The sequence below is a fragment of the Bos indicus genome, chromosome 18 (assembly GCF_029378745.1).
Source record: "Bos indicus isolate NIAB-ARS_2022 breed Sahiwal x Tharparkar chromosome 18, NIAB-ARS_B.indTharparkar_mat_pri_1.0, whole genome shotgun sequence".
Lineage (NCBI taxonomy): Eukaryota > Metazoa > Chordata > Mammalia > Artiodactyla > Bovidae > Bos > Bos indicus.
This window is the reverse complement of record NC_091777.1, coordinates 53,824,641-53,847,882: the sequence shown is the minus strand read 5'-3', so window position 1 is coordinate 53,847,882 and position 23,242 is coordinate 53,824,641. Positions and strand designations below refer to the sequence as shown.

The 23,242-nt window shown below is 50.7% G+C and overlaps 1 protein-coding gene across 1 annotated transcript; it reads right to left on the bottom strand.

Annotated features, from left to right (window-relative positions):
* Positions 1-6: 6 nt before the first annotated feature.
* On the bottom strand, positions 7-21,910 carry MEIOSIN (meiosis initiator). Its single transcript, XM_019978282.2, has 13 exons — positions 20,028-21,910; positions 14,827-14,917; positions 10,454-10,565; positions 9,084-9,218; positions 7,815-8,060; positions 6,057-6,165; positions 5,098-5,198; positions 4,236-4,391; positions 3,753-3,826; positions 2,660-2,824; positions 2,326-2,567; positions 1,391-1,480; positions 7-786 (listed from the first exon to the last, which is right to left on the bottom strand). Exons 1-13 carry the CDS (start codon positions 20,096-20,098, stop codon positions 621-623), a joined length of 1,758 nt encoding a protein of 585 aa, XP_019833841.2. The 5' UTR covers positions 20,099-21,910; the 3' UTR covers positions 7-620.
* Between the last annotated feature and the right edge of the window lie 1,332 nt (positions 21,911-23,242).

Below are 23,242 nucleotides of genomic sequence, written 5' to 3'. Positions count from 1 at the left end.
CGGGGGTGTGGGTTACCTTCCAACAACTTGCCCAAAGAAAAGCTAAAGTACAGAGAGCACACCTTGAGTTTCTGGCTTTGTGATCCATGCTCCCTGAGCGGGGACAGGCCTGAAGGTCAGATTGGAGGAGCTGTTTGGGGAGGTGTCTGCGGAGAATAGAGCTGAGGAAGAGGGCCCAGGGCAGCTGGCCTTGTCTCTTGCTGGTAACAAAGTTTTATTTCATTGAAAACAATAAATAATCTATAAATAGAATAGGGTAAGAGGAGGAAAGTGAGGTGAGATTGAACAGGGTGGAAAGCATTGGATTCTGGGCTGGGCAGTGGACAGGCAGAGGGAACCTTCGCCTCCCTGCATTTCATTTGGGTGGGAGGGGGGCTCCTTCCACCCTCTCTGTAGCTTCTCTGATTCCCCTGCCCAGAGTAGAAGGGGGCTGTGAGAGGCTTGCCAACCTTGGGGCAGAAGTTCAGACTGCCCCATACAAGGCAAACACAAAGCATCGGGATCAATAAATAACGCCACCTGCTAACCTGGGGGGCCTGCACTAGCGGGGGTGAGGCCCAGGAAACCATCACCGGCTCCTGGTTTCAACAACAGCAGGGCCCAAGGGAGGATGCGCACCCTCACCCTTGCTGAGACTCCGGAGAGACTGGGTCTGGGAAGCCTCGGGCCTTCTCAGCCAGCAGCTGGTAGAAGGGTTTGGGGGTCTCCCAGTCCTCGTCCTCACTGCTGGAGCTGTCCTGCTTCACGATCCGGTTGTGCTGGCGGCTGAACCTGCGCGCCTTGGTGCTGGGGGAGAGGTGGCAGGATGGGTGGGTTTCCTCCGTCTCACCTCTGCCCCACCCCCGGTGCTCTGAGCTCGGTAGTGACCAGGGCCTGGGCTGGGGATGGCCAGGGCTTTATTCGGCTCCACCAGGAAAGCGCTAGCTCCTTGAAGACCTGTTAAGATCTGCGCACACGCTTGTTTTTCCGGAGAGGGGTGCAACTGAGGACTGGGCAGGTGGCAGCAATTTGAAGTTGGTGGAGAAGAGGGGTTTCAGGAGGGAGGGGGTGTCGAGACGGGGAGAGGAGGAGGCCAAGCGACAGGGCGTTAAGACAGTTTCCTGCTCTGAGAAACTCCCTAAAGCAGAGAGCACAAAGGAAGTTCAGGGCCAAGAGGCTCCAAATCGAGAATTCAGCTATTTGCCCTTCTAAGTTCCAGGCAGGCGTGGAGCACCCCTCTGCTTTTGTTCCCCCAACTCTTCCATAAACTTTGGAGACACCCAGATCTCCCATCTGAGGAGACTCCCACCCTGTTTCCAACATCATGAAGCTCAAGGCTCTTAATGATTTTCAGAGGAGCAGGGAGGGCCCTAGCGTCCACCACCCATGCCTCTGGGCAGGGGCTTCTCACCAGTATGGTTTTCGCTCCTGCAGGGTCATCACCCGCCAGAGTTGGGCCAGCTCCTTGGTGGCGGCCGTGGATGCGGTCCCAGGGCAGGCTCTGTGGCAGGAGCGGGGAGGAGGTAAGGAGGTGCCTGCAGCCCTGCCTGGCTTGGGCAAAGGGCCAACCATACAAGGGGCCCTGGCCCTCCCAGAGCCTTGACTTTCTCATCTGAGAACTCAGATCTTCCCATGTTGCCCAGAAAGGCTTCCCTTTCGTGCCTCCTGGAACGGAGGTGACAGAGGAGGGAGCTGGACTAAAGGGTGGCTGGAGAGGGGCCACCCGATGTTCTAGGGTCTGTGTCTGCGGCTCAGATAGGAGCACCAGCTCTTCCCCACTGAGGCTCGAGGGGCCTCCCCCACTCCCAGCTTCAGGCTGGCAATGATTGTTCAGGGTTGGGCGCTTGACAGATCCCATCAAGTTCAGCTCCAAGAACTTCTGCTTGAAACCTTAGAAATGAAGAGCTGTCTTCCCGTTGGGTTGCTGGGGTAGGAGACAGGACATGAGCCTGAAGCTGTAGGGGTGAGCCCGCTCCCGACCCGGCCCAACAGGGATGGAGCTTGAAGCCAAGAGGAACACAGAGTCCAGAAGGGGGTGAAGATCCAAGAGCATCACAGGAGTCTTAGGACCAGCCACGGCTGAAGGTGGAGCCTCTTTTTTCAGATTATAGTAATTAATTAATTATATTAATCAGCTATATCAATTATATAAGTTAATATTAGCCAATTAATTTCCTTTTTTTCTTAAGTCTGAGGCGGGTTTCACTGCCTACAACGCACGGGGCCAAGGGAGGCGGGTGCAAGCGTGGTGGGGGAGCGTATCAGCAGCAGAGGGCGGCCTAGCCCTGGGAGTGGATGGACAGTGAGGCAGGGCCCCTTTCAGGGTCGAAGAGGATGCCCACTCACCGGATGTACTGCTTCCGGTTCATCCTGCAGAACATGATGAAGCCGTTGACACACTTCTTCTTCATCTGGGGGGTGCCAGGGGCTTTTTTGCTCTCCTTGGACTTGGGGGGACGCCGGCTGGCCCGGCCCTTCCTGGCCTTCCTCCCGGCCATGGGCACGGGCGAGACCCGCCGGGTAGGGGTCCACGTGTAGTCCCCGTCGTCACTGGAGGACTGCAGGCCCTCGAGGTCAGCCTGAGTGTCCTGGTGGGGAGCATAGAGAGGTGAGGGGGCCGAAGGTGAGGGCCGGCAGGAGACCTGGACTGACCCGGCCAATGGCTGTCCGCCTCCCTCACCTCCTGCTGCCTCCACACCAAGTCTGTGTCCATGTCCTCCGAGCCGGGGCTGGACGGCACCTTGCTGTTTTCACTCAGCGAGAGGTAGCAGTGGTCCAGTGAGACCGAGGACTGGCCCAGGTCGTGGGAGTCAGGGGGGTCTTTGGGGATCTCAGGGGGCGTGTCCTGGGGCATGAAGGAGAAAGATGGGAGGAGAGGGACAGAGGTGGGCAGTGGTGTCCCTTCATGGCCCCCACCCGTGGCTTTCCTGGGATGTCACATGAGCATCGGAAACAGCTCAGGTTCAAAACAGCCTCATCTGGACACCACCTCACAAGTTCAAGCAAAGGTTCCCCAGTTCCCACAGCGGGTCAGGGAAGAGGTGGACTGGGGGCTTCTGCCTCCTATTCCAGGGCACTCCCTCTCAATTCCCCTGTGAGGGAGCTGGCACACCCTAGGCAAGTTTTAACTCCTCTAAGCGTCAGTTTCATCCACGATGGTGCCACCACACATCCCCTGCCAGGCCAGGCCAGTGTTTATAAGAGCTCCACTAAGGGTGTCTATCTTTGTTTCTACTGTGAAATCAGCTACTCGTTGAGGCAGGGCCACCTTCCCACACATGGAGGGAGAATCATTTGGGGACTAGAGCCAGGCTGCACCTCTTGTCAGTTGGAGGCTGAACTGCTGGAGCAAACGGTGCTGTGGAGGTCAGCTCTGGGGCCTGAGAGGGAGGCTCTTTTGAACCAAGGATCCCAGAGGTCACCTGCTGTTTTCAGTTTCCTCACTGGTTAAATGGGGCGCAAGAGAGCCTGCCTCACAGAGCAGCCCTAAGATTATGTGGGGTTTTTCTGGGCACCTGGCAGCTTTTAGCTTTTATTCTTTACAGGTGGTTTACTCCAAGGGCCCAGCACAGAGCAGGGCGTCTGGTGGCCAGCAGATAGGTTAGGGCAAAGATAGAAGGGTGAGTCTCTGGAAGGACCAGGAGAAGCATGATGGACAGACAGCTGAGTTGAGGGGTAGGGGTGACAGAAGGGTCAAGAGGACGGATGAGTGAATCGGCGGGTGGGAAGAAGGACGGACGGGTGTGTGGACAGGTGTGTGGGCAGACACCTACCTTCTTCTGTGGTTCCTTGAGGATGCAGGCAGAAGGTGAGGGTGCAGAATCTAACAGTATTTCCTCAAAGAGAGCTGTCGGGGACATAGAGGGAGACCAGAAGGGTGGCTGGGACAGAAACGCCTCTCCTGGGGCACCGGGCTGCTGTCCTGCCATCCCCATAGCTGGAGTGCCCTTCGCTGGCTTTGAGCTTTGGGATCTTCTGCCCAAGTCCAAGTCCAGCTCACAGTCCAGCTCCTGTGGGGGACCTCCAGAGTAGGTCCCTACTATATGGTCCTGGAGCCTTCCTTCCCCACACCAGGCTAGCCTGGAACAACTCCTCACCAGGCTGTGGGCTCCAGGGATGGGATGGGATTTGTCCTGGGAGGATTCACCCCTGGGTATCCAGTACTGCCCAGCAAAAGGCTACATACTTAGTGGGCATCACTGTGGGTTTTTTCCTTCTCAGTGAACCAAACCTCAGGTCCAGCCCTGGGTGCTCACCTTGGGTCAGGTATTCATTGCCGTCCTCCAAGATCTGTTCGGACAGCAGTTTCCCTGGGGAGCTGAAGAGGGAGGGGCTGAGCCCTAGGATCTCCTGCAGGGGGTCTGTCTCTATCCCGTTGGTAATCTGGGAAGGCCCCAAGGCCAGTGGGCTCTCTGAAAAGGAAATGTCAGGCTTGAGGGTGTGTCAGGTGTTGCCCTCTCCCAGAATACAGCGGCTGGCTTTGAGGAGATGGTGCCCCATACTGGGGAAAGGTGACTCTGTCAGTTCCTCAATGTGAGTGCTTAGAAGAGGAAGTTAAGAGGCGAGGTGCCTGGATTCATGGTGGTGGTGGTGGTGGTGGTTTAGTCCCTAAGTCGTGTCCGGCTCTTTGCGACCCCATGGACTGTAGCCTGCCAGGCTCCTCTGTCCATGGGATTTTCCAGGCAAGAATACTGGAACAGGTTGCCCATTTCCTTCTCAAGGGGAATCTTCCCAACACAGGGATCAAACCCACCTCTCCTGCTTGGCAGGCATGTTCTTTCCCACTGAGCCACCAGGGAAGCCCAGAATTATGTTAGGGATGGCATATATATACATATATATGTATGTATATGATGTTGTGCTAGATCCAATAGACTGATATGAGCTAGCTGGAGCTCTGCGTTAAGAAAGATTCGGAAGCAGTTTCTGGGATCAAGAGAAAGTTAGGATTGATTAGCAACGTCCGCCGTGGCAACCGATGGCTGGGGACAGCGAGTGCACTGTGTCCATGCCTAGTGGACACCCGTCCCTCTCCCGCTTCCCTGGCCATCCTCAGAAAGAAGGTACCAAGAAGGCCCCACACCCGCCTACAAGGGGGAGAGACAGAGCTTCAGTCACCTTGGGGGCTGCCCTCTGCAGTCCAGGCGGGAATCCAAGGGTCAGCATTTGGGGACTCCTTGCCCACCTCCTCGCCAGAATCATAGAACACCAGCTTCTGCCTGCAAGAGGTGGAATTCACAAGGCAGACCTGGAGCCCTGGCTGGAAATGCTGTGGCACACAGAGCGAGCCCTTCCCCTCTGGGTGTCCCAGTGTTGCCCACTGTGGAGTTAAGACGCGGATGGCTCTGTGTCCGCCGCTGGGGGGGTGCTGGGGGCAGAAACCTTAGTCAGCTGAGGTGCCTGCCCTTAGGGAGCTTCAGGGCTTGTGAGGAGAGGCCAGCTGTCATCAGAGCTGATGACACAGGGTGCAGATCTGTGAGGGGGGTTTGAGGAGGAAGAGAGAAGGCGGGCAGGGCAAGACAGAGAACCATGCTGAGCTAGAAGGATAGGTAGAAGGATGGGTAGTTCCTTCCAGGTAGACGAGGGGAACAGGCTTCCACGAAGAGGGAACCAAGGATGAGAAGCCCCGGGGGGACACAGGTGGGGCTCCTTCCAAAATGGTGAATATTTAGTGATAAGGATTAAGAGTCACGGGGGAGGGCCTGGCAAGATAAGTTGGGGCAAGAGAGGGTCTCAAATGCAAATTAAGATATCTGGGCTCTACCCAATAAGAGGGAGCAGCCTAAAGCCAAAACCCGACATGATCAAGGACTCTGTTAAAAAAGCCACACGGGTGACTGGTGTTGACAGGCTAGAAGGATAGGACAGGAGGCCAGGGAGGGGCTGCAGCCCTGGTCAGCACACAGGAAGCAGGGCTTTCCCTTGGGCTCCCAATGCCTGGTGCAAAGCTAGGCCCTCAGAGGTGGTCACCCCGGATACCAGCAGAGGGTGGAAATTGACCCCATTTCTCCCCAGGTCTTAGCCATTCCCCTGGAACATGTCAGCTCCCCAACTCATATCCCCTGGGCTTCCCTTACCTGGGACCGGGCTGGGTCTTGTTGAGAAAATGGATCATCTCGACCCCTTGCTGGGCCTCAAAAGCAGGATAAGACCCCAAATCCTGAGTATCATCTTTGACACAGCAGCCTACGGGGGCAAGTTGGGATGGTCAGTCCTGTGACTGGGCCAGATGCCAGGGCTCACAGGGACACAGATGGAGAGGTGCTGGGGTCTCCCACAGCCTTCTGCCTCCTCCCACTCCAGCCAAAACCTCAGGCTAGGGGCGGGGACTCCGAATGTGGTTTGAAAGTGAAGGTGTTAGTAGCTCAGTCGTGTCCAACTCTTTGTGACCCCATGGACTGTAGCCCACAAGGCTTCTCTGTCTATGGAATTCTCCAGGCAGGAATACTGGAGTGGGTTGCCATTCCCTCCTCCAGAGGATCTTCCCAATCTAGGGATCAAACTCTCCTGCATTGCAGGTAGATTCTTTACCATCTGAGCCACAGGGTACCCTGAATCACTCCCAGGTTTCTGGAATCCTACATCTCTATTAGAAGCTCTGCTGCTGCTGCTGCTGCTAAGTCACTTCAGTCGTGTCCAACTCTGTGCGACCCCATAGACGGCAGCCCACCAGGCTCCCCCGTCCCTGGGATTCTCCAGGCAAGAATACTGGAGTGGGTCGCCATTTCCTTCTCCAATGCATGAAAGGGAAAAGTGAAAGTGAAGTCGCTCAGTCGCGTCCGACTCTTAGCGACCCATGGACTGCAGCCCACCAGACTCCTCCATCCATAGGATTTTCCAGGCAAGAGTACTGGAGTGGGGTGCCATTGCCTTCTCCGATTAGAAGCTCTAAAGAAGATAAAATATTTAAGTGCAATAATGATGATGAAGATGATGGTAGCAAACAAGTGTATAGTACTTACCATGCCAGCACAGTTTTAATCATTTTACATACTACTCAGCACCCCTTTGCCAAAGGATATGGTTATTATAATAGCCATTTGAAAGTGAAAGTGAAGTCGCTCAGTCGTATCCGACTCTGCGACCCCACAGACTGTAGCCTACCAGGCTCCTCTGTCCATGGGATTTTCCAGGCAAGAATACTGGAGTGGGTTGCCATTTCCTTCTCCAGGGGATCTTCCCCACCCAGGGATTGAAACCGGGTCTCCCGCATTGTAGGCAGACGCTTTACTGTCTGAGCCACCAGAAGTCCAATGCCCATTTATAGTTCAGTAAATGGAGGCACTGAGCTCTAAAGAAACTTGCCCAAGGTCACAAGATTAACAGACGATCTGGAACACCCACCACTCATGGGTGACCCCAGGAAGTGAGCGTATGGGATCACCGGAGTGTCACTAGCACCATGCCCGTGGCCTGGCCCAGAGGATAGGCTCTGGGAGGAAGGGCTGAATGAATGGGCAGAGGAAGAGGATGCCCCGAGGCCTCGCCTTCCAGTCCTGCCTGTGTCTTCTGGGGGTGTCACACCTTTGAAGCTGGCTCACAGGAGCATTTGGCTGGCTGCTTCAAGGAAGGGAGGCTCAGGAGGAGGCCTGGCTCTTGCCCCCAGTTCTGTGAACTGCAGCCCTCGCGTGAGGGCCGAACTGATTCTGTCCCCTGCCTTACACCCACAGCCGAGACTAAAGGGAAGAGCAAACTGGGAAAGAGGCCAAGAGACGGCACCTCTCTTGTCCATGGTCCAATCCCCGGCTCCTAGGACTGTGTCCAGGACGCTGGGAGGCGCCTGATCAGTGGTGTGTAAATGACTGGCCAAGTTAGTGGAGAGGAAAGAGACCAACTTGAGATGTCACAGTGGATGCTGTTCTCAGCCACATCCAGCAATGTCAGCTGGCATCTTCCTCCCTTCCTGTCACCTTGAGATGAGGATGCCTCAGCCCTGGGGAGACTGCAGGAGTCCCAGCATCTTGGAGGGGTGGTGGTCCCCACCACATTTCCTCCTTTCTGGTCTGGAGATGGGGTTTCCAGCTTCTCAGGCTTCTCCAAGGCCAGACAACGACGAGGGTTCTGGGCCCGGGTCTGGCGTTCTGGGAGAGGAGAGAGATGGCATCAGACAGGGCTGGTGGGGGCAGGGGGGACTGTCTCCAGAAGGTGGTTGGGGTTGGGGTGGAGACATTCTGTTCTGGCCCCAGTGACCTGCTTCAAAGCTTTGCCTGGCTGGGTCACTCAGTCCTTCTCAGGTAAGCCCAGATCCTCAATTAAAGATCTAGTCGGATACCCCCTTCCTTTGCCCATGTTAGAATCACTTTGAGAACTCTGAAAAATACTGATGCCCAGGTTCCACCCAGATCACTGAAGCCCAGCGTTCTGGGTGTGAGGCACAGGCAGGGAAAGCATCCCAGTGATTCAGATGTGCAGCCAGTGCTGGAAATCATTGATTAGGTCCGACTCCCCCTCCACTTTTTTTTAAAGCTAGGTCATGTGGCATGCAGGATATTAGTTCCTCAACCAGGGATTGAACCAGTTCCCTCTGAATTGAAAGTGGAATCTTAACCTCTGGAACACCAGGGAAGTCCCCCAACTCCCTTTTTAAAGACATGGAAAATGGGGCTCAAAAAGGGGAAGAGACAGGTAGTGAGTCAGTAGCATGGCTGAGGTGGGACTTGGGACCCTCGCCTCCCACACAGGGGTCCTTCCATCACCCATGCGCCCTGCTGCCCCAGCCCAGGGATGGATGACAGGACAGAGGGATGATAAATGCTGACAGTGATTCCATTTGCTGGGCACTGGCCACATGCCCCGCCACTTAAGCACTGCTGAGAGGTGTGCATGTGGGCTCCTAATCCTGAGGCCCACCCTGTGGCAGGCACTCCAATATCCAGACCAGGAAACGGAGGCTCAGAGGATGAGAGTGACACCCCCCACCCCGACCCCAGGCCTCAGAGCTAGGAAGAGGAGGGCACCAGGAGTTGAACCGAGGCATATCTGAATCTAGAGCCTGGTCCAGGCTCAGGACTGCTGACTCGCCCTCCCTGGAGTGGTGACGAGCCTGGAGAAGGAGCCAGAATTCCTGTGGGACTCCTGCTTCCTGTTTTACTGCAGGCTTGTACCTGACGCTCGGGTAGGCTTTTTCTTCCGAGGTTTCTGGCATGCTCCCCAAAGACGGGACTTCTGAGAGTGTGGGGAGCTGGATGGGGTGGAGAGTCTCTGCTTTGGGGGGCCTGCAGCAGGGTTCCAATCCAACCCTGCAGAGGATGGAGAAGGAGGCAGGTCAGATGGCTTCACCCTCGTCCAGCCTGAGTCCTGCCTGTGGACAATGCTTCCCACTGGACGGTGGGGAGGGAGGCTGCTGCAGTCCCCAGATAAACTTTGTAAAAGTGGAAACTGAGGTCCTGGGAGGAGATGGGACTTGTCTGAAGTTCCACAGCCAGGTGGCAGAAGTACAGGTGAAAACTCAGGTATCTGCAGGTCCATTCTGGGCCTTGGCCCAGACAGAAGACTGACTCAGTGCTTCCCAAATGCTTACCCGTCTTCCCCTCCCAAACCAATTCCTCTTCCTACCTCCTCAAGATGGTGGGTGGCCCGCAGCCTCTTCCCGAGGCCTCACAATTCTTCCTTGTGAACATCTCCCAAATTGACCCTCTTCAGCCCACACTCTCAGCCATGGTGCTGCATCTGCTTGCGGTCTCCTGCCCAGGTCCCTCCTAGAAGTGTCCCCGCTGGTCTCCCTGACTCCAGTTTCTTACTTAATGACCCCCACACTAGATGTCAGGGACCTCTTCCTAAACAGCCACTCTGACTGTGGTTTTCCTCTGGCTTACAGTCCTTCAGTCGTTTTCATCCTCTCTATCTCCCTCCCGAGCCAGGCTCTCGAGGCCCTTCAGAATCTCATCTCTGCCTCATCTCCTACCCTTCTTGCCAGGGTATTTCTCACACCAGTAACAACACCACCCAGCGCACACAATGTGGGACGACTGGCATGTTCCGGGCACTGTGTGACAACACTCCTTGAGTGTATTAACTCATTTAATTCTCACAACAAACATAAAGGAAGTACTCTTACTGGTCCATTTTGCAGATGAGGGAACTGAGGCACAGAGCAGTTTAGGTCATGAGACGGATGTGTCTGAGTCAGGACCTGGCTCTGGAGTCTGTGCACGTCATCTGGGTGCTGCACAGCCCCTCCAGTCACACCTGATGACCTGCCTGTCCCCACGCCTTCCATTTGTGTCTTCTTGTGCCTGCGGGCTCCTGCTCACATTGTTTCTTGTTTGCCTGGCATGGTCCCCGCTGTCCTTGAAGGCCTGCTCCAAGGGCCCTCCCCTGACAGGCTTCCCAAGACGCACTCCTCTGGGGTCACAGCATCTTGGACCCACGCCAGGCTATGAGATCCAGGAGGATGGGAACCATTTAGGTCACTTCAGTGTCCCCTACAGCCTGGACATAGCAGGCACTGGGAACATCGGCTGAGCTTACTTACCCTCGAGTTCGCCATGCCCATGGTTGGCGTGGAGTTGGAGCAAGGCCTTGGTCACATTGATGCTGCTCTGTAGGTAGTGAATGTACTGCAGGATGTGCAAGAGAACCTCCTTCTGCTCCCAAAAGAAAGACAGGGTTGAGCAGGCACTCAAGATCACATGAGGCTGCTGGGGACCAGGGACAGTCAGGCTCCAGGACCCCTGCGGCCCCACCCCAGCAATCCACCCACCATGGGCAGAGAGGTTCCTGTTGTGCTCTTCAGTCCTCACCGTGGCCCAGGGAGCCAACGGTTACAGCTCTGAAGACAAGCCCAGAGCGCTGAAGGGATCGCTGGGTTACAGAGAGGGCGTGGCCGAGCAGGGGTGTGAAGCTAGGCCTGCCTGCCTCCCAGTGCGGTTTTGGGGGCACATACTGGAGAAGGCAATGGCACCCCACTCCAGTACTCTTGCTTGGAAAATCCCAAGGACAGAGGAGCCTGGTAGGCTGCAGTCCATGGGGTTGCGAAGAGTCGTACACGACCGCGCGACTTCATTTCCACTTTTCACTTTCATGCATTGGAGAAGGAAATGGCAACCCACTCCAGTGGTCTTGCCTGGAGAATCCCAGGGATGGGGGAGCCTGGTGGGCTGCCGTCTATGGGGTCACACAGAGTTGGACACGACTGAAGCGACTCAGCATCAGCAGCTGCTGGGCTTCTTGTCCCTGGCCCTTAGGCATGTGCACAGTCCCCCTCTCCTCCCTGGCTTCTTTCTTTGAGCCTCAGCACAGCGTTCCCCGCCATCCAGAAGCTTTCCTGACCTCCTGACCCCGCACCTAGGCTGCTCAGATGTCCCTCCTCAGCACTCCTGTGACACCCTGGGCCTGTTTCCACCAAGGCACTTGCCACACTGTTTTATAATTATCCGTTGATATGTCATTCTCTCCCATTGACCTTGAACCCGTTGAGAGTACGAGAATGTAGCTGATGGATTTCTGGATCCTAAGCACATAGAACGGAGAGGTGACGAAGCCAGTTATCACTGAAGGAATGACTCTTCCCCCATAGCACCAGCAGGCATCCCCCATCCAGCCACTAAGTCGAAGCTGATTTGACACTGGAGATACTAAGCTAAAAAAGATACCAGCCACTAAGCCACAAAAAGGGTGAGCTACACAAACTTTTTTTTGCCTTCACAGAACTTACAATACAGGGAGGGCAACAGACCTTAATAAACTCATAATTCATATAAAATTATTGACTGTGTGATAAGCATTAGGAATAAAAGAGCATGATACAATTAGACTTGGGTATCCAAAAAGGTCTGTCTGAAGTGGCAGCATTGAAACTGAATAGTGGGGACTTCCCTGGCGGTCCAGTGGTTAACACTTTGTGCTTCCATTGCAGGGGGCTCAAGTTCAATCCCTGGTTGGGGAATTAAGATGCTATATGCCATGCGGTGTGGCCAAAAAATTAAAAATATTGAAATTAAAAAAAATAAACCGAAGAGTGTAAAGAGTTAGCCTGGTAAGGAGGTGAGGAAAGAATACCTATAACTATTTTTTTTTTTGGATTGAAATAGATCCGTAGAATAACAACAAAACTGTCAGCAGTAATGTTCCAAACCCCAAATCAGGAAACATGGTCTCGGGAGTGGGGAATTAATTGAGAGACTGGGACTGACATATACACACTGCTATATATAAAATAGATAACTAACAAGGGAACTTAGCACCAGGAACTCTGCTTAATACTCTGTAATGACCTATATGGGAAAAGAATCTAAAAAAGAGTGGATATATGTATATGTATGACTGATTCACTTTGCTACACAGCAGAAACCAACATAACACTGTAAATCAACTATACTCCAATAAAAATTAATTTAAAAAGAGGAAGCATGGTCTCAAGAGGGACATACGTGAAACTTTTCCATAAAATATAATACAGATAGTCACTAAACATATTTAATCTGATTCATGGGAAAAAAACAGTCACTCAGTAGTGTCTGACTCTTTTCAAGTCCATGGATTGTAGCCCACCAGGCTCCTTTGCCCATGGATTTCTCCAGGCAAGAATATTGGAGTGGGTAGCCATTTCCTTCTCTAGGGAATCTTCCTGACCGAGGGATTGAACACAGGTCTCTTGCACTGCAGGTGGATTCTTTACCATCTGAGCCACCAGGGAACCTGATACGCAGAGGGAGTTATAATTTACTTAAGGATTAATGGCTATTGATGCTTGGCTTCCCAGGTGGCTCAGTGGTAAAGAATCCACCTGCCAATGCGGGTTCAATCCCTGGATCAGGAAGATTCCCTGGAGAAGGAAATGGCAACCCACTCCAGTATTCTTGCCTGAAGGAAATCCCAGGGACAGAGGAGCTTGGCAGCCTATAGTACATGGGATCGAAAAGAATCAGACACTGCTTAGCAACCGAGCACGCACACCACACAATGTAACACAGCCCAAAGACTATTAGCTTAGACCTGGCTCCAACCTGCCACTTACTGGCTGTGCACTGGGAGCAGGTCATTTTATCTCCTTAGAGCCTCAGTTTTCTCATCTGTGCAATGGGCACAAGGATATTCATTCAGGCTCAGAGAAGTATCATTAGGACGAAATAAATTTGAGTGTGTGAAAGTGCCCAGCATAGAGCCTGATACATTCGTTGACTAATAAATGCTTAGTTGATGATTAAGACTGAGGACTGACTGGGATGAAGGCCTTATGTAGAGCAGGAGGCCCAGGACTTAATTTAAGGGAGGATGAAAATGGGAAAGGAGTGGGATCCTTAAGACAGCTGAGGGAATTCCCTGGCAGTCCCGTGGTTAGGACTTTGTGCTTTCACTGCTGAGGGCCCAGGTTCAGTCCCTGGATAGAGAACTAAGATCTGGAAAGCTGCACAGTGCAGCCACAAGAAGAGGGGGGACAGTGGGCTGAGACCTGGGGAGGATTCTACCAAGGGAATGTGGTCCTCTGCTCATGATGAAATGCTGCTGCCTGTACCCTGACTTGACTGTCATTCCTCCAGCGCAGGGACTGTGTCTCAGCCATCTCCACCCTCCCTGCCAAGAGCTATAAGAGCCCATGCACACCAAATTCTCCAGTGGGCAAGAGGGCAAAATTTCTCAGCTATTTTTGAGCACTGTGGTGGCCTGTATAATGCCTCCCCAAAAGGTGTCCATGGCCTGGTCCCCGGAACCTGTGCATGTGTTGCCTTATATGACAAAGGAGCCTTTGCAGACGTGATTAAGGATCTTGAGATAGGGAGATGATTCTTGATTCTAGCTTATCTGAGTGTGCCCAATGCAATCACAAGCATCCTTATAAGCGGGAGGCAGGAGGGCCAAAGGCAGAGAGGGTAAACTGTTGACCAAAGCAGAGATAGAGGAGAGACCAGAAGCTGTTATGCTTCTGGCTTTGAAAAGGTCATGAACCAAGGACCATAAGTGGCCTCTAGAAACTGGCAAGGCTTCCCCAGTGTCTCAGGGGTAAAGAACTTGCCTGCAATGCAAGAGACTCAGGAGACTTGGGTTCGATCCCTGGGTCAGGAAGATCCCCTGGAGGAGGGCATGGCAACCCACTCCCATATTCTTGCCTGGAGAATCCCATGGACAGAGGAACCTGGCGGGTTACAGTCCATGGGGTTGTAAAGAGTCGGATACGACTGAAGTGACTGAGCTGGCACATGTGCAGAAATTGGCAAAGGGGGAGGAAACAGATGCTCTCCTGGAACCTCTGAGAAGAACCAAATTCGGAAATCATCCCAATGAAGTCACAAAAGAAGGCTGTCAGAAAGGGAACCGACATTTATTCAGGCCCTGTAATGGCTATCATGTTGTTTTGGTCTCACAATATCTCTGAGTAGGAGCAGTTATTTTTCCTTGATTTATAGCTGAGAAATCTGAGACGTGAAAGGCTGATAATCTGAGTGAGCTGCCCAGAGTTCTGCAGGTGTGGAGCTGGAGGGCTCAGATCCAGACTGTCTTGACTCCCAGGGAGATGACCTTGACCTGGTGCCTTGCCTATTTTTTTCCTCTGTCAATTCCTCCTGCCTCCTTTTTTTTTTTTTGTCACCATGCCACGTGGCATGTGGGATCTTCCCTAACCAGGGATCAAACCTGTGCCCCCTGCATTGGGAATGCAGTGTCTCAACCACTGGACCACCAGGGAGGTCCCTTCCCCTGCCTCCTCTGCAGGAAAGAATTCCTCAGACTTCTGGTCATGGGATCACAGACTCCCAGAAATTCCCACTCAGAGCAGGACCCTTGCAATCTCAGTGCTGTCACTGGGTCTGTGTGTCGGTCTAGGTTTCCCAGGACAAGGGAGGTCAGCCCAATTGCTGATATGTTCAGAGCTGCCTCCCAAATTCACCTCGTCTCCTTCAGCCCCTTTACCTTGGTGAGCTTCTTGGTACCAGTCTTCAGGGTCACTGGCAGCATCATTGCCAGCTCTTGCAGTTTGCTGGTGTGGTTTTTCCTCTGCTTCCTGTTTCGGGACAAGAGCCGGTTTTGGTTAGGACATCCAAAATGGAATTTGGTATCTGACACCACCCCTCAATCCACCTGTCTCAGTGTTCCCCATCTCAGAGAAGCTTAGCTCCCCAACCAGGGACTGAACCCTTGCCTCTTGCAGTAGAAGCATACAGTCTTAGCCAGTGGACCCCCAGGGAACTCCCAGTCACCAAATTTTGCCCATTCCTCCTCCAATCCCTTCTCTCCATCTCCTCACCCCTACCCTAGTCCATGTGTTGACATCCTCATAGTTCTCCCAGCCTCCCATCTGGCCTCCTCCAAACCATACTCTTTATACGTCAGGGTGATCATTCTTTCTTCTTCTTTGTAATATTTATTTCACAACACCGGGTCTTAGTGGCAGCACGTGGGATCTTTAATCTCTCATTGAGGCACTTGGGATCTAGTTCCCTAACCAAGGATGGAACCCGGGCCCCTGGCATTGGGTGCACAGAATTTTAGCTACTGGACCACCAGGGAAGTCCCTGGAGTGATCTTTCTGAAACACAAAAATGTCTATGGTTTTCTCATCTGTGCAAAATGAATGAGGATATTCTTTCAGGCGCAGAGGGTTATCCGTAGGACTGAATACCTTAGTTACCTAAGAAGTACTTCAAACCTCTCAATGCCATCCCATTATTAAGAATCAAGTCCTTGATTTTATTAAAAATCAAACCCTTGACATGGCTTATAATGCCCACCCCTCCCCCCACAGCTTGGCCCACCTGATCATTCTGGTCTCATCTCTTACTTCCTTCCATTCTCTCCCATCAACAGCCCCCAACTCCACAGGACAGGTGAGATACCTCTGCTAAGGGGCCCCTGACCATGAGCTCATGCATTTCTCTGATCCCTGCACTAGGCTGAGAGCTGAGTTGGGGGCACCTAGAACAGGGTCTGGCACATTGTGGGAACTCACTGCCTATTTGCTAAATGAACAGATAAATAAGGGCGTGAAAGAAGTTAACTCCTGAGCAGATGCAGAACTTTCAGGATATAATCCCTGAATCCATAATTCATAATATATCCATGTACACACACCTGTACCTCTTTCTCCTGACAGATGGAGACACAAAGATGTTGGCGTCTCTCTCCCAAATTACACACTTCTGGCACTGCTCCTGCTACTCATTTGGGAAAGCCGGAACACCTCGTCTCCACCAATCCTTATCTCATCTTCCTTCAGGGCCTGGTTCAATTGCCATCCACCCCAGGAAGCTTCCCCTGTCTTTCTCCCTGACTGAAAGCAGGATCAAGCCAAACATACTCCATTGATTACACTTGTATCTCTGATTCCTACTCAGACTCACGAACTGATACCCACTCTTTTATTTTTGGCTGTGCTGTGTGGCATGCAGGATCTTAGTTCCCTGACCAGGGATCAAACCCTTACCCCTGCATTGGGAGCGAAGAGTCTTAACCACTGGACTGCCAGGGAAGTCCCTCGATCCCTCCTCTTTGCCAGGTCCTATGCTGGACACTGTGGAAAGGGAGACAAATCGATTCACTGTCCTCAAGGACATGAGGGACCAGTGTGGGAGGCACTCTTATCTCCCCAACCAAACTCTGAAGTTGAAAGAATCATTCTCACTCATTCATTCAGCAATTGCTTATTGAGCCCTTACTGTGTGCCAGGAAGTGTGGTTGGTGACACGGATAAAAGTCTATAAAACAATAACTCTTTCTAGAGCCCACAGTACATCCAGGGATCCATTTATCTAATTGTTCCACAAACAACATAAAATGGCAACTAGGAGCAGAACCAGCTATATAATTTGCTGAGGATAAGATTTTCCTCGTGGTCTAGTGGCTAAGATTCCAAGCTTCCAATGCAGAGGGCTCCGTTTCCATCCCTTGTCAGGGAACCCAGATTCCACATGCCCCAGTTAAAAAGATCCTGGGTGCTGCAACAAAGATCAAAGATCCCGCACGCTGCAACTAAGACCCGGCACAGCCAAATTATATATAAATATATAAATAATACATATAAATGTCTGTATTTATATGAATAATACATATAAATGTCTATATTTATATATGAATAACACATATAAATATATATTTTTTATTTGGAGGGAGGAAAAAGGTAACTAGGAATTGCAAAATTTTGGTCTCTCCTGGGCAACAGTCCCGAATAAGTGTGACCCAGGGCTGTGCTCACAGGGGCCTCTGGGAATCGGGCACTCCCTCCCAAAGGGGCTTCTTTCCTTGCTGGATGGTTCTGGTTTCAGACAAGTCTTCCTCACAGTCTCTATGATTTTCACTCACTAATCCCAGCTCTGCCCTCTGATTCTGTGGGGAACAGGTCAGCTCCAGCCACACAGGTCTTTTTCTGTGTGGCTGGAGCTTTTTTCTTTTTCTGTTTCTCTCAACTGCCAAGTTTATTTCTGCCTTGAGGGCCTTTCCCATTCCCACCACCTGGAATGTTCCTTTGCCCTGATGTTTCACATGGCTGATTTCTTGCCATTCAGCCTTTAGCTTAAATGTAACAACCCTGGAAAGGCCTTTCCTGACTACCTGATAAACAGGCACATTCTTTGTCACATCCCCACATCATTTTTTGGCATCCAAAATCTTTCTTTCTCTCTTTTTTCCTTTCTTCTTTCATTTCCTTCTTTCTCCCTTATAAATATAAACACAAGAGCAGGGATTTTTGTCCCTTTTATTTATTGCTATATCCTGGACTGACTTCTCCATTAGGCACAGGTAAGCACAGTGCCTAAGGCTGGTGATAATTTTAGGGGCTCATAAAGTGTTTTCTTTTGAAATCAGAAGAGAAAAAAATTAATATAATTCAACTTGGATTACATTCATCTTTATACCAATGCTGTCATAAATGACAGTTTTTAATGTGTTTTTAATGAAGGAATGAGCTCAAGAAAGCAAAATTGCCTACGGCCCACAAAAGTCATATATGGCCTTGGCTATATTCCTAGCTCCTGGAATAATACCTGGCTCTTAGTAGGTGCTCAACAAAAAATTGTTGAATTAAAGAATGCTATTCTGTCTTATGATTGCCTTTCAGTCTTTGAAGTGGCAAATCACTCTAATTCTTGGGTTTCCTTTTCCCTGAGCTAATCAGCCTAAACACTCACTATTCCTTTATTTTACAGGAGCTGGAAGGAGCTTTAATCAAGAGCCAGTCCAAGGGACTTCCCTGGTGGTAAAGACTTTAACTTCCAGTGCAGGAGATGCGGGTTCAATCCCTAGTCAGGGAGCTAAGATCCCACATGTCTTGTGGCCAAAAAACCAAAGGTAAAACAGAAACAATATTGTAACAAATTCAATAAAGACTTTAAAAGTGATCCACATCAAAAAAATCTTTAAAAAAGCCAGTCCAAATTTCTCATATCAGCTATGTGAAATCCAAGACCCAGACCCTAATTTGCTTAACATGTGCAAGAATTTAAGAGCCACCCCAAAATGAGGGAAAGCAAGGGGCAGTCCCAAGAAGCAGTATAACAGTTGGTTATAAACTTCAGCTTTTGAAGCAAATAGATCTGGTTGAAATGCCAGCTCTGCCACTTGCTGTGTGACTTTGGACAAGTGCTTTCATCTCTCCAAACCTGTTTATAATTTATTTATAAAACGGAGCTGGCTGGAAAGTGTGATCTTGTCCAGGTGTTTAGCACCAAGGGCGTGCTCATGAAAGGTTTGTTCAAGATAGAAGGTAGACAGTCATTTGTTGGAACGATTTAGGTATAAGGGATGTTGGAGAGTAGGGTGGAGGTATTGTATTGGATGACTATGGTTGATAAAACTGTCATTTTTGGTTGACCAACATCCAATCCCCATTTTCTGGTAATACTTTCCTTTGGTTTACGATCCCTCCCCCACTCTCAGTCCATGTCGTTCACAGAGTCTGAACCCAACCTCCCCTTCCACTCTTGGCTCTGATGTTGTCTGGGTTGGCTCACCATTTGTGAGGGCAAGAGACCTTTCAGTCACTCCAGGTACACATCCTGCCAACCTGACAAGTCTGGCATAGATTCTCTTTCCAGGATCCATTGACTCTGATTAGCTAAGTCTGGGTTACTACCCAAATTCTGAACCAATTACTTGACTTCTCCCTTCCATTAGGGAGCACTGAAGCAAAGTCTAATCAAGAAGTCAAGGGATTGGTTGAGGATTTGGGTAGTAACACAGGCTTGACCAATCGGAGTCAATGGATCCTGGGGAGAAAATCTCTGCCAGGCTTGTCAGGTTGGCAGAACATGGACCTGGAGGGGCTTAGGAGCCATCTTGCCCTCACAAATGGAGAGCCAACCCAGACAGAGCCAAGACAGGCAGATTTCTGGCCATATCATTTAACCCCTCACTTGGAACCAGCCTCGCCTGATGCCCCAGAATTTTTTGTTTAAAGGATCCAGTAAATCCCCATTTATGCCTTAGCCAGTTTTAGCTAAGTTTCTGTTAATTGCAATTGGGTCTTTATTAATACAATGACTCCACGTCTAAAAAGGGAGGAAAGAGAATGCACTGTTGGTGACCTCTGGAATTCCAGGAAGAATAGGCAAGCAGGAGAGAAATTCTTCATTGTCTTCATGTGCTCCTTCTGAGCACAGTTCCTAAGTAGAGAACCTAAATAAAGCGGATGCTGATTTTTGGAGTTAATAAATGAAGAGACAGGTAGATGAAAAGTCACTGGGGAAGAAAATAAGGGATAAGATGAACTTTGGCTCTCTTCTTTATCCAGATGTTGGAGGAAGGGAGACATCTGATCCAACCCTCATCTGCTGGGAAAACCTCTCTATTAGATTCCTGACACTTGGTAGGGGCTTGATGGCAAAATAAATACATAAATAAAAGAAAGGAAGGAAGGGCATTAAAAAAAATCAGAATGTCAAAACCTGCAAGGGCTTACAGATGATCTTTGCCAACTACCTCAGTTCTCTCATCTTGAAATGGCAGTAATATTTGCACCTACTTCCTCCTGGAGTTGTTGTCAGGATTAACGGGTATACAAACAAAAAGCTTAGCAAAATGCCTGGCAAACTAGTAAATGCTCAGTAAACACTATTGTTATTATCATTCTACCAGAGTGGCTGGAGCTTCAAGGGAGGTGGGCCAGGGGGAGCCCTTACCTGTCACTGGGACTCAGGGAATTGGTTCTGGGCTGTTCAGGAGAACACACACATTTGCTGGAATCCCACATCTGCAAAGAGGGGAAAATAAAGAATTATTAGTGACCTCTGGGATTCCAAGAAGAATGCACAGTATGATAGGCAGCCTCATTTCCCCCTATGGTGCTCCTTTGAGCACTCAAGAGATCCCCAAAATTCCTGAGTCCCCATAAACATAGGCCAATAGAACAAATGAAAATGTCCAAAGTCTAAACTGAAGTCCATGAATCTCAAATTGCAAATTTGGGCTTGTAAATAATGATCCAGACCTAAAACTAAAAGCAGCAGATTTCCAAACTTTGATTCAGAGCTTTAATCTTAATAATGAGATGTCAGACTCTGCAGTGGAGAGCAGACCTGAAAACTGTGGCTTAAGATATTTAAACTATGATATTAAGACAGCAACCATATGATTTTAAACATCTAAAATGAGGACCTAGAGCCTAAAAAGGAGACTTTCCCAAACCTAAAAGCCTTAAACTCTAATACTAAGGTATTCTAGACCCCTAAACTGTCAACTTCTGATCTCCAAATATAAGCCCGATACTAATATTAAGAACACAGACCAGAAACCTTAATACTAAGAACCCAAACCCTAAACAAAGAAACCCAAGCTCCCAAAAGCAAACCTCAACCCCCCCAAATTTACCTCAGATCTGAAAACGAAGACCTCTAGACCCTCAAACTGTCACTTCAAACCCCCAAACTGTGCCCCCAAGCCTAAACTGAGATCTCACATGTGAATTCTATCTAAAACCCAAACGCTAAAACTGCAGCCCCATACTCAATGTGGGGGACTCCAGGCCTTAACAGTTCTCAAAGTTCCAAAATGGGACTCCAAACCCTAAATCTCACACCTCATACTCTATATTAAGATTCTAAACCCTAAATCTATATTGAGACTTCAATTCTCCAAAATTAGACCTCAGGCCCCCAAATTATACTCTAGGCTTATAGATTCCCACATTAGTATCTCTGATTCCAACAGGAAAGTTTTCAGTGACAAAACCCCAAAATTTCAGATTTCCCAAAACTAGTTCTATCCAGACACAAATCCCAAGACTACAGGTCCTAACCGGTGACCCCCAAGTCCCCAGCATTATTCAGAGACTTCATACGTCAAACTTGAGCCTGGACCCGGAAACCTAGGCCCTGCCTCAAATCCAAACTCTGGCTCTGCTGCCCAGGTCCCACCTCGCATACAGCCTGGGCACCCAAGGCACACCCGCCCTCCTTCCCCCCGAAACTCCCAGAGTGGCCACGGCCAGGAAGTGCCGTTCCTGAGTGGACCCCAGGCTCTGGGCTGACCGGCAAGCCCCCGAACTATTCCCCTTGGCCTCCAGCATCCGCCTCAAGAGACCCCCCTTCTGGTTTTGCGCCAGCCCCAAACTTGGAAGCCCGATTGAACAGTGTCTCGCGCTGGCCCCCGGAGGCTGGTCGCGTGCGGGAGCCTCACGCTAGCCTTGGCCACCACGTTCCGAGCCCAAGCGTGAGGTGGGCGCAGTCCCCTTTGGCGTGAGGTTTCTGCTTGAGGCCTGAAGAGAAGAGCAAAAGTGAGCGCTTGAGGCTAGGCTACGCCCCCACCAGTTCCTGCCAAGGTGTGCTAGGCACGAGACTGGAGAGGAAACGGCAGGGTACAAATGGCCGTGCGCACGCGCGCCTGGGGAAGGTCCCAGTCTTCCAACACAGCGCGAGCCTGGCTTCGCGCCTCCTGTCAGTCTTTGCCCGTGCGCGCCAAAAGGCCGACCAATCAGGGCTCTCCCATTTCCCGCCTTTTCGGCAGACACCGCCCCTCCTGGCCACGCCCCTAGTCCATTTCAGAGGTCCGAGGCCAAAGGAGCCGAGCGAGGAGGCGGGGTTTCCTCAACTGCCAACTATAAGGAAGCAAGGGAGATCGGACTAATCTTCCTTCCCGCCCTCTGGTGTCCGGTTTCCAACTTTTCCTTTTAGCACAGGGTTAATGTGGACTTATGTGTGCCAAGCCCCATGCTAGAAGTTGAGGATTTAGCCACAGTCTTCCTAGTGCAGTTGGGAAGGCTCACAAACTGTGAGAATCTAGTGAGGTAGAGGCTGCGTTAAAGAGAGATAAATTGCGAAAAGATTCAAAGAAGAGGGCCACAGGAATCAGGCCTTAATAGCAGTTCCTCTCATGAAGTTATGTTTCTTAGTATAGCGAACTATGCATTTTAGAAGGTTCACTCTCACAACCTATGAGAAGGATGGACAGGAAAATACTGCTTAAAGGGAGGCAATCTAGCAACCTAAAGGAGAGTAGAGGCCCTGGTGTCCAGCACATTTCAGTTTAAATCACTTTCTGGCTGTGTTGCCATGGAGAAAATTCTCAATCTAGTTCTGCCTTAGCTTTTATAAATTTGGGATAATGCCTGGATTCTCTGCAGAGTGTCTGGCACATATCTGTGCTTAGTTGCTCAGTTGTCTCCGACTCTGCAATCCCATGGACTGTAACCTGCCAGGCTCCTCTGTCCATGGGGATTCTCCAGGCAAGAACACTGGAATGGGTTGCCATGCCCTTCTCCAAGGGATCTTCCCAACCCTGGAATGACCCAGGTCTCCTGCATTGCAGGCAGATTCCTTACTGTCTGAGCCGCCAGGGAAGCCCAAGAATACTGGAGTGGGTAGACTATCCCTTCTCCAGGGAATTTTCCTGACCCAGGAATCGAACAGGAGTCTCCTGCATTGTAGGCAAATTCAATAGGCATATAATTAGCATGCAATAAATATTTACTCAACACTTATTTACACTGTTCTGGGTGTTTGAACAAGATACACAAAGGTGCTTGTCTTCTTGAATCCTCTATTATAACTATAATATGTACAAATTTCTAGTATATGGAGCTTTCCTCCCTCCTAAGGTTTAAGGCTAACTTCCTTATTTGTAAATTAGTGGTAAGAAAACCAGCGGTAAAAATAGATGGGAAAGTGTTTGAGAAAATACGAGGCACTGTTAATTATTATGTTAATCAGTTTAAGGGAATCGGTAAACTTGCTCTTTCCACCCCTCACAAACGCCCCTTTACAATTTTCTCAATTTCTTTTCCAAGGGCCCCGGGCCAAAATGGAGGAGGCTGGACTGCATCTCCCAGCGCGCCGGGAGGGGGCGCTCTGTGCGCCTGCGCTGTCAGGCGCCCTCTCTGCCTCCTGGGAGTTGGAGTCAG

Excerpts from the sequence above, each read along its gene's own strand:
- MEIOSIN (XM_019978282.2), bottom strand. The coding sequence starts at position 20,098 with ATGTGGGATTCCAGCAAATGTGTGTGTTCTCCTGAACAGCCCAGAACC. Across the intron at positions 6,166-7,814 it reads CATCCACTGTGACATCTCAA|GCTGCTGTGTCAAAGATGAT; the intron begins GTTGGTCTCTTT and ends TTGCCCCCGTAG. Across the intron at positions 787-1,390 it reads CAGGAGCGAAAACCATACTG|CACCAAGGCGCGCAGGTTCA; the intron begins GTGAGAAGCCCC and ends CCTCTCCCCCAG.